The 14961-nt window shown below is 38.6% G+C and overlaps 1 protein-coding gene across 1 annotated transcript in view; it reads left to right on the top strand.

Moving 5' to 3' along the window:
* The window catches only part of lpgat1 (lysophosphatidylglycerol acyltransferase 1), a 51418-nt gene that overhangs the window by 7041 nt on the left and 29416 nt on the right, over nt 1–14961 (top strand). The window contains exons 3-4 of the mRNA XM_008397527.3: nt 13190–13308; nt 14423–14518. Coding sequence (XP_008395749.1) covers nt 13190–13308; nt 14423–14518 — 215 coding nt within the window. The remainder of the gene's footprint in view (nt 1–13189; nt 13309–14422; nt 14519–14961) is intronic.

Genomic DNA, 14961 nt, shown 5'->3' on the forward strand with positions numbered 1-14961 from the left:
CTTCTTCTCCTGTGGGCATGCTATCAATGCCAGTTGTGGGGCGTAGCTCAGCTTTCAGTGAGTTGGGTGGAAAATGTAAGTCATTCATTCATGTGTAATATAACTGAGCCTAATCAGTGTTAAGACGCTTGCTTGACAGGAGGAGGACCCGACCCACGCCTGGCAAACATTGCGTCACATCAGAAACCTCTTCCTAAGCACGTACTTTTTTGATTTTTGCATGGAAGCTAATGATATTATAATGTCACCTGGGAGACGTTATGGGAACATTCACTCCAACCCTGTTTAGTGTGCTTTAATCAAACTCCAGTTCGTTTGTTTAGAAAGTCTGTTTTTTCTTTTTTTTTTTTTTTTTTTTCTTTTTTTTTGGTGGTGTGAATATGTAATTAAACTCTGATGTGAACCAAAAAAGAAATCGTACAACTGCTAAAATCTGAGGCTATGCCAATTTTGTTTACATTTTTCAAAAAATGAAGTTGTTCTCCTGTCTTCTTTTGAGATTTTCCTGTTGTTTCATTCAGTGGTTCTTGGTGTAGCGCCTCCACAGGTGAGGGGGTAAACAAGTTTTTCTTCTGGTTTGGTTCATTTGACATGCAGTGTGAAAGTGACCCGTACCTGCTTGAGATGTAAGAAATGGTGCAAACAAATGGGTCGCAGGTAGAACCAAGTCTAATGGATTATCAGGTGTGAAAACACCCTAAGAATAAATAACCAAACAAATTATAAACTTTCTCAAGAGACATGCCTAAATCTGCTGTCGTTGTGCCAAGTTTAATCCAGGTAATAAAGATAAAGTATTAGAAACTCTGTTGGACAATGAGTTGTATTTTGACCTCGTTCTCAATGAAGTTGGAAGTTTTTTTTCCCCCTACCGTTCAAACATTCCACACTGCAGTGGAGCACATAACGTGAAGCTAGCAGAAGGAAGATTTCAGTGTATTTTGCATGAGTGGGAGGTCTGTCAGACCTGTGAACGAAGATCAAAGCAATCACTGAGCACCCAGGCATCGCACACTTGTTTTCCAGTTAGGAGTTGCATCTCCTAGTCTTTGATCATACTGGTAATGGTGCTTGCATTGGAAGCAGTGTAACATGGATCTTAATCTCCTTGCATATACATACATTTAACCAGACCTTGTGATGTGTCTGCAGCCCACTCAGGCTCATCTTTGGCCTCTCTTTATCACCTCTGGGTTTCTGGCAGGACTCGGACTAATTATTCCTCACGTATTCATTTAAACAAATCAGTGAGTCACTCTTTTTGTTGATTCACAAAACTCTTTTGCTGTTTTATTTAACATGTTTGTTGAAATCACTATTTTCTTTTTTTTTTTTCTTTTTTTTTTTTTTTACAGGACAGTTCATAAATAATTTATAGATTTCAAACAAGTAATCAAATCTTTACCTCAGTTTGACATAAAACATTATCTTCCACACTTTAAGTTTGATTTGAGTGACTTTCTAGATCTGGAGAAGTGCAGCAAAAATAAAACAGAGCAGTACTGGGTAATCTCAGATCTGTGGTGTTCGCAGGGGTTGGTGACCAAAACCACCTCGAGTAGCTGAAACTTAGGAATACTTGGGACCCGCTAAAAAATACTTATAACCACCTGTATTAGTAGTTTATACACCAAATATATCTTAACATGCAATAAAATGCACAGTGGAAACTATCTTACCAATACTGCAGAAGCTAACTGTCATTGTCTTTCTTATTTCTGTTCTTGGCCAATCAAAGCCAAGGAAAATGAATGGTGGTCCTGGATTGGCTACTTTAGAAATTCCAGGTAATAGCGTGTCACGCAGCATTGCACCGAGATATTTCAGCCCCACAAGCTGCATTTTCTTTTAAATAATTGATATGTGGTCTATAAATCTACAAATTCGCAAATACTGAACAATGAATAGGCGAGGGTCCACTGTACAACCCTCTGAACTTCTTTATTTAACTTTAAGCATAAATGAAATTATTAAAAACACAAAAGTAAAGGTTTTTGACAACCTGTGGTATTTCTATAATAACAAAGAGGCTTGCTCTTGCCAGGTTTGGGGTCAGTGGATACAAGATGGAGTGGTCAAGCTAAAATGATGGGTGTTGATCATGGTTGATCATGTTTTTAAATAACATTAGTTTACATTTTAAAACCTGTCACTAAATTAAACAAAAGGCTTCTTGTGTGTTTTCTAGGCTGAACTCTTGCAGATGTGAAAAAATGTTCAAAACTTACATAAATTGAAAGCTGATGCAAAACCAGTAAGATCCTGAACAGACAGCTTTCTGATCTGGTGTGGAGAGAGAGTTGGTGAACTAAAAAAAAAACTGAAGATGTGCTGGAAGATGAAAAGATGATTGTGTTCTTATCTAAAAAGAACACAATGGACAACAATCTCTTCTTAAGACTCTGACACAACAGAGCGTTTTCAGTCAGAGGCTTCTTTAGAGCTGCCACAACCGACTGCTACAGGAAATCCTTGCCCACAGCTGAACCCATTTTAAATAACTCTTTGATAAAACTTTAATAATTTACCTTTAAGATTAATGAAGTGGCTTGAATTGAGTCCAGGAAATCAGTTTTGGTGGTTGAAAACCTGACTGGCATCTTAAACCCAATTATCATCTCGGATTAATTGCTCTTTTGACCTTTATGGACCAAGGATGGTCAGACTTAATATTTTCTGGCAGTAGAAATTAAAGCACAGAGTGACTCCTCCTTTTGAAGCGGTAACAGACTGTGCTTTTTATTTGTTAAAGCCTCCATACACCCACAAAGCGCTACCAGTCACTTGGCTGATCAGACCTAATCACTGGACTGTGTAGGTGGGGATAAATCATATCTGACAGACATTTCCTTGATTATTCCCCCCCATCTCCATTCTCCGTAAACGAATAATTTCTAAAGTTTATATATTACACTAAAGATCTTTGCAAATCAAATGTCCTGGTTGTAGATTCTTCTGAAATGTTTTAACTGTGTCCAGCAGCTTTGTATTCTTGCTCTAGAGGCTTCTACATATGAAAAGTAGGCTTCAGTTGCTCGGTCAACACACTTTGATAAATGTTTCATGTGGCTTGTACATGAAAGCTTAGTGTAGGCTGATTGTAAGTCATGTCTCCTTGTACAAGTGAAGGAGTGAACCACTTTAGAATAATGGCCCCGCCGCTCATGCTTGGTTGAGAGGGCGATCGCATGAATGGGAATTAACATCTCTTTTGTTCTGAGGTCCTGGTGAAGGAGGGGGGGCTTAAGCATGATGCCCTGATGTTAAGAAAGCGCAGGGGGGGGCGGGGGGGCATTTATGAGAATGAGTAGAGCATTATGTGGGAAATCTATATCTCACTGGCGTGGCGTGGATGGATGGCACCAAATTGTCTATACGCAAAACAATGACGGAAAAAGACCGAAGGCCATGTTTGATGCCTTGACTCCAAATTATTAAAGTAGTTTTTTTTTTTTTTTTCCTGAAGCCATTCAGAAGTGGATTTCATGACCCAAGTTTGCTTAAAGTTATGGTGGTAAACTGATGGTTGGACATGGTAAAGAGCAACATTTACGGCATTATTGGTTCTTTTGTGATCTCCCGGATGTGTTAGTTGCCCATTTCTGAGGTTATAAGCTTGCAATACTCATAATAGCAGTTAAGATCTCATGCTTGCTCATTAAGGCTGCACTGTCGAGTCATCCATCAGCTTCCAGACTTTTATTTGGAAGATCCAAAGACACAGTAGTGGTTAAAACACCAGGTTTCAACTGTACTTTTAAGGGTGCGTTTACACTGGTCCTGTATGGTCCGCTTTAATCAAATTCTAGTTTGTTTGCCTAGAAAGTCTGGTTCGTTTGAAAACATGTGAATGTGCAATCAAACTCTGATGTGGACCAAAAAAATCTAATTCTGGTCCTCCTACAAACCTAGGTGAACTCTGGCATGGTTCGAATGTATATGTGAATGCCAAGCAGACGAGAAACTACTCCACAAGCAGGAAGCGGACTACAGTGCAGGGAATTCTGGGCAACTACAACCAAAACAAATATGCATGTCTAGCGATAGTGTGAGAAATGGCTTGTGCTCTTTTGCCAAAGACAAAATCGCAATCCTACAACCGATAAAATGTAATGGCACTACATTTTTGTCTGCATTTTGTGGATCAGGTTTTAAGCTCGTTTTGTTCAGAGGCTTTCATGTTGTTTCCTTCAGTGGTCCTTGCTGCAGCGCCACCACAGGCGAGGAGGTGAACAGTTTTGGTTTGGTTTGTTTGACATGATGCAGTGTGAAAGCGAATCACAGTAGCTGGAAAAAGTAACAAATGTTGCAATTTTGGTCCCCAATTCAACTGAGTCTACCAGACTGTTAGGTTTGAAAACACCCTCAGACTGCATCTAATTAATAGTTGTTAATTAATTTGTTTCTTATCTGTTCTTGAACTTATTTAGATCACAACATGAGGTGTTGCTTTTTTTCTCCATTAGATCATTTACCCTACTTCATTTTGTTTGACCGGTTCTACTTTAATCTAGCAGTAGTCAGGCCGGGTTTGGACAGTGAAAGTGAAACACAAAAATGTGGTTAACCTCAGTTAATTAAAGATTCAACAAGGGCAGCCAGTATCAGGCTGGTTTCGCTTGCTTTTCCCTTTAAGGAATAAAGTCTTTATTTGGAAAGCGCTGTTTGTATTTACTCAACGTATCTTTTTTTCTAATATAATTCTTGTTTAATTATCAAGAACATTTAGGTGTGATACATAACAGAAAACAAATAAAATCTGTAATGAGGCCAATACTTGTCCACATTACTGAATGTCCAGATCAAAAGTAATCTGCTCAGAAAACAAAGCTAGTTGTCTTAGAACAACAGATTTATGTTGCTAAATTATTGTCACTCATCCTTTGAAGCACTATTTAAGTATTGCTTGCTATATTGTTTGCTAAAACAGAAATTTCTGTAGATCTTAATCTATATTGAAGGTGTTGATAGAAGTAAGGCAGTTTTGTCTCCTGCTTTGGATTTATATTTTCTGTGTAGAGTTTTTTTTAACGCTGAATGTTTCTTAAAAACCCCCAACAAAAATCAGATTTTAATATTTTTTTACAAGGCCTTAGATGTAGATGATCTTAATCCTGTCAGACATGCAGTAGATTGTTTTCGTCTTGCAATAAAAATAGTTGCCTTTGGTGACCTTCTTTCTGTCGCGAATGAATCCAGACTCATTCTTGGCTTTGTATGTTATTTACATCAGTTGGATTGGAGGAGTTGCGCGCACTACGTTTGTCAGAAAATACTTTGAAATAATAGCAACATTCTGATGAGTCACATTTCCCGTTTCTGCCTTTTGAACTGAAGTACCAGCAGTTTAAATTTCTCATTTGAAATATTTACAGCTTTGACAAAAGATCAACGTGATGTTTTTTTTAAGACACTGTTTACCTCTAAATTGATTTTTTTGCCATTTAGTTTTTTTTGTTGTTGCTTAATTGAATGCTTCAGAATGCACTTGAAAAATAGACTGTCAGAAGAATGAAATATATTTCAAAAGACCCTGGTGTTAGTTACTAATTACTGAATGGCAACATGTTTTTTGCCATTCAGATTTATTTTATTTTATTTTTATTACTGAACTCATTCATATGTGGGTTTAAAGCTGGTATAGGGGATAAATAGAAACTAAATTTCTGAATTTTTCTGAACCAAATACCTGTAAATATGTTTTAAGGATCTACATTTGGTTAAGAAAAAATCTGTCCATATTTGATAATTTTTAAAGTGTATTTAACTTGCCAAAGAAAACATATAATAAACCAGTTTGTTTTAGAAGCTGGTATAATAAGAATGAACTTTAATTGCCTAGTTTATGTGCATAAGTAAGGTCGCTGAGGTTTCTCATGCTCCCAGAATAAATACAAATATAGAAGTGTATAGATATACAAATATAATGCATAAATACAGTAGTGCTGATCTTTATTTTAATTGTTTGAAAATTGGAGCTAAAGTGAAACTGGTCCCAGGAGAGTTGTTGCCACAGTGTTATAAAGTGAGGGAAATAATACAGTTCTAGTGATCATTTAAATTGAAAGTGACAAAAAGTAATCAATATTTGCAAGAACGCTGTAAAAACTCTTGTTTCCAGTTTGCCACAGCAAACTGGTAGAAGAAGGTGGTCTGCACACAACAACTACATTGTGTTGGTCTGTCACAGGAAAAACAAAAAACAAATACGTTGAAGTTTGTACAGTAAACATTGCATCCAGCAGCATTAAAGCTTTTTATGACTGTGATCACATTCTCTGCTGCTCTTTGCCAAACATTCTGGTGTGCTGACCTACTGCCAAGGTCTGTCACAGTTTTTCTGTCAGAATGACCTCACAAGAGCATCGACAAATAGAAAGTTGGATGCGTTTAAAGATTGTGAAAGATGTTTTTGAAAAATGCGGCCTGATGCTACTGGAGGGTAAGGACAAATGGGCTACTGTTAGGTAGTCATCTGCTGGGATGAGTTTATCTGAGCGTTGTTTCCAACTAAGTTATGCCATATAATGTCAGTACAGTGATAAAAATGTAAATGTATGAACCTAACAGAGCGTGTAGTGTGTCTAAGGGATTATTGGTATGTTTGGGGAAGTGTCCATCTCCGGTCAGGTTTATAGCAGGAAGTCAATTCAGAAATACTTTTTTCATCATAAAAGTTCTTGATGTGGTAAGACTGAAACAATTGGATGGATCAATGATAGAAATAATTAATTTAGATGGTTTACTGGAGTATGCAGAAAAGTAGATAATTTGCTGAAAAAAGAAATGCATTCAGATCAGTAATTAAATCAAAACTGTACAAAAATGTTTATGCATTTTGGATTTTGGATAAATGCCTTTGTCGCTTTCGTCTTTAAATATGTTTTACCCAAAACTCAAGTGGCATAGTTTTAGCTTCACCCAGTTCAAATTCACTAAAGGAATGTGATGTAATTGCATTTTAGGCAATAAAATGTTTTTCTTACTGAAAAAAATAATTGAATTATTTGTTTATTTGCATTTTTTTATGCATTTCTAACATTGTAAAAAAGGCTTAAATGGTCAACAGGAAAATAAGCAAACATCTGGAAATTTTCAGTAGATTGGTAGAATAATTTGGGCTGCACAGTGGTGCAGTTGGTAGAGCTGTTGCCTTGCAGCAAGAAGGTTCTGGGTTCGATTCCCGGCCCCGGTCTTTCTGCATGGAGCTTGCATGTTCTCCCTGTGCATGTGTAGGTTTTCTCCGGGTACTCCCGTTTCCTCCCACAGTCCAAAAACATGACTGTCAGGTTAATTGGCCTCTCTAAATTGTCCCTAGGTGTGTGTGTGTGTGTGTATGGTTGTTTGTCCTGTTTGTCTCTGTGTTGCCCTGCGACAGACTGGCGACCTGTCCAGGGTGTACCCCGCCTCTCGCCTGGAATGTTAGCTGGAGATGGGCACCAGCAACCCTCCCAACCCCACTAAGGGACAATGGTGTAAAGAAAATGGATGGATGGATGATAGAATAATTGATTACTAAAATGATCGATAGTTACAGCCCTAATTTGAGTCATTTTCTGCTTCAGTGTGGATTTAATGTTTCATTATATGCAATGTGTTGATGTTCTATCCATTTTGATGCCACGTCAACCTTCTCATATCTGGTTTATAATTTCTCTTAGAAAAATCAACTTAAACATGCAGACACAGCTAATACTCTATGCAGTAAAAGCAGAGAAAAACATTATTTTTAGCTAGTGCATATCCAGGAATCCTCATTTGAAAATAAAGCTTTATAGTTCAGTGGGGTTAATGACTCGATGCAGTCTGCTGTCTACTGCTGCCAAATGCTCATCAAGAGGAAGGATTGCTGTAAGCATGAGCTGGAGAAAAAAAAAACACATTTTTAATATCGATATGGATCAGTTTAATAATGTAAAATATCTCATTTGACTTTAGTTTTAGATATGCTATCTGAAATCCAGATCTTATTGCGACACTTAATTTTTCTTCCTGCAGAAACAATTGACACTTAGCTTCTTTGTAGCTGCTGCTGCATAAAAAGGAAAAACAATAAGAGCGTTGATTTCTGGTTTTCTCTGAACACAAATCATTGGTTTTCATTAAGTTGACTCGGTTACCAAAAACCAATGACTTTGTCGGGGAGGAAATAATCTCTCTTTGTGATGGTTTCTCTTTATGTGGAAGATGAGGAAATGTCACGATGTGCTGTCTGTTTACAAGAGGAGATGGGTGTCAAGGTCAGTGGCACAACGTTTAGCTGACCGCAGATACCGGATTAGACACCGTGCCTGCAGTGTTGCTGTCATCCCGTCGTGATAACTGTGTCATTTCTCAAAGACAATTTCCCTAATGTATTCTATCTGACAGATGACCCAACTCGCCGATATCATTATGCTTCACTCTCGCAGCAGTGGCGTGTTGGAAGGCATGTTCTGTATGAAGTTACATTTTCTTAAGGGAACGCACACTTCATGGACTTTGTTTGTGTTTATCTGCACTCTTGATATCTGTTCTTGTGAGTGTTTGTATGTTCTGCTTGGAGACGGGAGGTGAAACAAAGGCTGAATGTCAATCATGTGTCTCCAAATGAAGAGAAACTGCTTTTCTGAAGACATAAAAAGTCCATTTGATGAAAAAATACAACAAAGTGGGGCGGAAATGATTAATTGGGACGAATCAATTATTCAAATAATTTTCAACTAATTTAATAAATTAACTGGAATATACAGACCCTATAAAGATGATTTGCTAAAGAACAACACAGTCAAAGCCGCAATTAAGCCAAAATCTACATATTTTTCATTTAAGGTAAAAAAAAAGCAAACAAATCTTTGCCTAGAAATATTTTCTACTCAAACTCCTCAAGTGGCATCGCTTTAGCATAACCCAGTACACATTACCGGTATGTAAAAAGACAAACCGTTTGCTGTCCAATTATCAGTTAATTCAACAAATCAACAATTCAAGCAGAACTGGCTAAAGGAATGCTATGTTACTGCAATTTAAATAATGAAATATTCATTTTGTTTGAAAAGGAAGTTGAATTGTTTATTCATATCCGATAAAGCATTTCTAATTCTGCATAAAAAAAGAACAAATACGAGGTGGGCTTTAAGTTTCTTCTGAATCTTTCTCTCCCTACGGGCCTCCCAGACAGGAACTTCAGTCCTCCTCTGCAAATTAAGGTCTTACTCACATTTATAACATTTGCATTACACAGCGCTAGAACTGGTCAGACCTGCCCTAATTCTTCGGATATCACCTGTACCAGCTGGAGCCTGACTGAATCTTCTCACCTCCCTCTTAATATGCAAAGCTGTTCAAGTGTTTAATTTGCAATAGCAGCTTCTGAAGTTCCCTGGTGGCTTTGGTGTGGTCATCAGCTCAGCTCTTATGAGCTGTGTTTCAGTTGTTACAGCTGCCATATGTAGCCCATCAATACTCTGATAGGAGAGAGACGGTGTTGAACTTGGTTGTGTGCTCTGAGCAGACGCCTGACAGCGCAGATCAGGAGAACTGTAGATCCAGTCCTGTTAGTGCAGATTGACACGGGGCATTGGGTATGTGTGAAGTGACTGAAAAGACTATACTACACAAATACTTAATAATGTAGGATACATTTTTAGATAGATCAAGGGTGTTTTCACACCTGATAGTTCGGTAGACTCGATTCAATTGGGGAATAAATTTACAACAATTGTTAGGAATTCCGTTGCTGTGGTTTGCTTTCACACTGCACTGTGTCAAACAAACCAAACCCTTTGAAAAACCTGTTTCCCTCTTCGCCTGTGGTGGCGCTGCACCAAGAAACACTGAAGGAAATGGCATAAAAACCTCTGAAGAAGACACTGGGCACAAATTCCTTGTTCACAAAATGTAAAGACGAATGTGGTCGGATACTAAGAGTTGTAGGATTTTTTGTTGTTTTTTAAAAGCTGCTTGCCATTTGTCCCACTAGTGATATTCACTTGTTTATTTTTAGTTGTACTTACCCAGAATGCCATACGCTGTAGTCCACTTCCTGCTTATGGATTGGTCTCCAGTCCACTTTGTGTTCACATATGCATTCAAACCGCACCAGAATTCACCTTAACCGAACCGAGACCTAGGATTTCAGGCAGACCAGAGTTTGCTTTCTTGACCGATTGCGCATTCACACCTGCCGAAGCGAATCAGACTTTCTACGCAAATGAAGTAGAGTTCAATTGAAGAGGACTTAACAGGACTGGTGTGAATGCACCCTAATAGAAAACTGGATGAACATTTGTCACAACAGTTGACGCTGTGTTTTATGTCCAAAGCCTTCACACAGACACAGAATAAGTGTGCATTTAAAAAGGCCTTAAAAGAATTTGAAATGGAAAATAGCCTACAAGTGGAGGCTGTTCAGAATTGCTGTCATGATATCCACGATGCATTCAACCAAGATAAGCCTGAAAGCAGAACACAAGATGCTAAAGTTACTAGTTACTGTTGATGTGAAAAAGCCTGCCTGCTCAATAAGATCGAGACTGCTCGATGTTAAATTTTATGGTTCTTTATGGTTGTGTTGCATCTTCAAAGATTCAATTACATTAATGCCCGTTTCTGTTTTGTATTTACTAACGATTACTTGCCGGTTCATAATCTTAACAGCATCAGTCAGTGACGCAATTGCATTTTCCACTGAAGCAGGTGGCGCTGTGCTTAATGTCATTACGAAGCCATTATTGTTTGCTGTTGTCTACTGGACGGCTGCTGTAAATGAAAGTAATAGACATTTTGTTGCATAAGAGAGAACAACTCTCCCTCTTTCTACTCAACTTCCCAGCCGATGGTGGGAAACCCATCAGTATAAATCTGTGTGGGAGCAGCTTGCACAAACAGGCAGTGCCGTTTCTCTGTCATTTTGTTTGAACCTTTTGGAAAACAGAGACTGGTGATCATAAAATGTGCACACAGATCGTAAAGTGGCCAGCTGGATCTGAGTGTGTGGGCGGCTGCGGGACATCCAGGTCCACTTATGGGAATTTCTTTGTTTTAGTAGACGATGTTGTTTTTTTTGTTTTTTTTTGTGTGTGTGTTTTGTTGCTGCATGTCTGGATCAGTGTTTCTCATGTCCCTTATTCTTATGTCACCTAATCCACGCTTACAGTCTCTTGCATTTGAATGACGTTATTTGTAAAATAAAAGCGAAATGAGTCATTTCTGCATAACCTTTTTGTCGGCTCCTGATCAGTATTGCTTTGTGGGGAAGGTAAGGCCTCCATGTACCTGTGTGCTGCGTGCCTTACTCGATCTGCCTGTTCTTGGCCTAGAGAGCTTCAGTTTGCAGCTATATTTTTTGCTCCCTGCTATTTTTATTTCTTTGACAGTGAACAAAGCTGCAGTTCTGCTCTCTGGTGTACATGGATGCCTTGTGTTGATTCACAGAGGAGGGAAGCATTATTCATGCACATGCAAATAAGCCTCACGTCATGTTGCTGCAACATTCTGAGCTAACGTGCAGCTTTTCCAATAGATATTCAGGGATTTCCCATTCAAACGCCACTGCTGATCAGGTTTAGACTTACAGGGTAATCACTGAATGTCTAAGAAGTTATTTGTATGCTTTCCCAACAACAAACTATAATGTTAAAAGTCATCCCTTGTTCTACTCAGTGGTCACAGATAAAAAAGTGAGTATGCTACCATTTCCTGAAACCTCACTTCTCCTTCCTCATTTCCAACCACAGACCAACATGTTGTCATTCAGCATGAGTCAACATGCATCTTCATTAATGATTCAGCAAAGCAAAGAGCATAAAGTCGCTGCGCACATCCATAATGCTTCTGGAGGAGTTAGTTCGAACACATTTGTCGTCGAATTAGATTATGTAGAATAGTCAGGGTGGGGCCTGCGAACCCAGCAAGGTCCAGTAGGAAAAAAATAAAACTGTAGCGGTCTTGTAAATGTTACCTGAAATGCACTTGTAGAAACTTAAACGCAGCTTTTCTAAAGACTCGAAGACGGAAGAAAACCGATTTACATGAACTGCTTTAAAACAGTTTCCACTTGTGTCATAAAAACTTTTGAAAAATCCAATAAATAAAGCATAATTTTCTGGAAAAGTTAATTTAATATAACATTTTGGGGTTCAACGATGTCTGGAAAAACCTGTATGGTTTTAGAAAAACAGAGTACACCCAGCTTGTTCTGTTGAAAACATTTTTGGTGATGAGGTCCAGATGAATAAAACTTGGTTTTGTAGGAATGTACTGTGCTTATCATTTGTGCAGGGAGGACATGTATCAGCAAACATGTAGCAGGCTAGCATGTTGTCAGAATGACAGAATGAGGGCAGGTGTTGTAAGTTTAAAGCCCTATGCTTGTTGACGGAGACAAGTGGTTTTTACTGTGTATGTACTTAGGAAAACACACCTTTCAGAGATATTGATGAAAGGAAACGCACCCATTGTTTGACTTTTCTATGTTTGAACTAAACATCTAGTCTTTGATAAACAATTTGACGGTTTGAAGTCCTCCTTCAAACACTGAGACTGCCCTCCGGTCTCATGAAACTCTGTGATCGAGCATGGCTGAATCGTGCAGCATTTTACACCTGTAAAATATAGATTTCTGCACCTTCACCATTAGTTTTAGCCTTAATATAGAGAAGGATACAGTCATGATACATTTCAGGAGAGAAATGGAGTACAGATGCATGCAGCTGCCTTAAATGACTTAAAGCTCTTAAAACCCAAAGTCGGTTTTTGAGTTATGCTGCAACTATTTAATATTTTACTTTATAAACCTGCTGAGACACTGCTTGTGGATTTTCCTACTCCTCTTTGCTAAAAACGATGCAAGGGCATCTCTATAAGACGCAATTTGAATTTGAACAGCAACCTGTTTGCGCAATTTGGAGGTGGGATCACCATTTTACAAGGAGCAAATGGTCGTACCGATCCATAATTGTGTGTTTAAAATAAATAAATAAATAAACGGGTGCAGTTCCTCACAATATAAGGTTGGTTTGAATCTTTAGTTCAAGCATTTTGGTTAATTTCACAAACTCAAACATTGCTGCCCTTCTTTGAATCTACATAGTAGGATGGGAATAATGTTTTAGCAGGTTATTGACTGATATTTTAGCACAGAAATATAAAAAATATTTTACTAATTGATACTGGAATAAAACTTGTGTTTTTGTGTTTTGTCTTTCAGTCACAGAGTGGGGTGATGATGTGCGGGACATCTCTGAAGAAGAAGCCATGGTCATTGTCAATCATCAGTCCACTGGGGATGTTTGCACTCTCATGATGTGCCTGCAAGACAAGGGCACGGTAAGACATCGAGGAACAGAACCGTGTCAAAGCTGCAGAGGTGTGATGTCGATATACGTAAAGAGCAGAGCAGCTGCTGTAATGTCGCTCCCAGCAGTTCCTTTAGCCGTCGTTCCTGTTGCCTCGGACTCATTTTGCATTAGACTCTGAGCCACACCAGCTTTAAACTCAACGGGTGTTGTTTTTGGAAGTGAAATGAGGGTAAATTTCCAAGTACAAATGTTTCTTGGATGAATGATTTTTACTGTTTGTTTAAAGGCTCACATAAAGTAAACAGAGGACTTTCTGGGTAATTCAAAGAGCTAATTTCTGTCATAATATTCCTGCTGTTGAAGATGATTTGTTCCTTACAGCTGGATGCCTCTGTTTTGGAAGTTTATTATGGTGTAAAATAGTTGCGTACAATTCTCATAGAGGCGGCTATCTGTCAGATGTAAGCTGGTGTTTCAGCAGTTTCTTTCTGCAGTTTATTCAGCCAAATCTACCGAACCTGAAGAAGACTCTTCTTTGAATTATAGTTTAATCGTTAGTTTAATGAATCTATTTTTTCCCTTTTACTTTGTGCTTTTTAAGGCAATAAAATGATTACTTTCTTATTTAAAAATACATTTATTTTATTTATTTGCATCTTTTTAAAGTATTTCTAATATGGCATATAGGTTGATGGTTAAGTAGTTAAATGAAAGATCTGTAGAAAGTGCCTATTTTTTTTAATCTGATTAGTAGAATAATCAATTACTAAAATAATCGGTAGCTGCTGCCCTAAATAAACTGATACTGTAACTTGTTGGTCAAGTGCATTTAAGTTTAATAATGCTGGGTTTCCATTGGTTACTTCTGTGCTGTTGTTGTTTTTTTGTTTTGGCTGGTTTGGCACTGGAAGTGCCGAGTCACACTGCACAGACATGATCATGATCCATCTCCACCGCTGCATGGCTGGCCCAGTTTTATCCTCTTAGCGAGGGAAGGCCAGTAAGCCGGAGCTGCATTTGTGCAGGTCATGAGGGTGGAAATACTCAGGAGGGAACGATGTTGGTTTGCTCCACTTCTGAGCGAAAGAAAAAATGTAATTGTAACAGATATTTATTGTATTTATTTATTTATTTTTTTTCAGGTGGTGCGGAAAATGATGTGGTTGATGGACCATGTGTTCAAATACACCAATTTTGGTGTAGTGTCCCTGATTCACGGGGACTTCTTCATCAGACAGGTAAGAGAGCCAAAGTGTTAAATATTCTTCGACATTAATTCACTGCCTCTCCTCCGTCCTTGAGCTGACCAGCCTATTTTTCTGGCTGGTGTCTCGCCCCCTAAAGGCAGCAGCAGCACTTATCGCTGGAGAATAAAATCCTATTTTTGTCCCCGTAACTTGTCAACACCTTGTTTTTCTGATGGTCGAAGGATTAAAAGCACAAACCTCTGGGCCACAACACACCACTTGTAACCCCGACTGCTACAGGCTAGTTGTTACTGCCTGTCTCAATTGTGGATTAGAAACCCATCCGGTTATCGCTGCTGGTCAGGAGATGGGTGTATTCCTGCAGCTCTGGTGTCCTGAGAAAGAGAATTGCAGTCGACAGTAATGTGTGAGTGCGATGGGGGCCCCGCTTGGCCCATCTGGCTCCGTCTAGACAGCTGAACATACATATGGAA

Source organism: Poecilia reticulata, chromosome 21 (assembly GCF_904066995.2).
Source record: "Poecilia reticulata chromosome 21, P_reticulata-male-v2, whole genome shotgun sequence".
Taxonomy (NCBI): domain Eukaryota; kingdom Metazoa; phylum Chordata; class Actinopteri; order Cyprinodontiformes; family Poeciliidae; genus Poecilia; species Poecilia reticulata.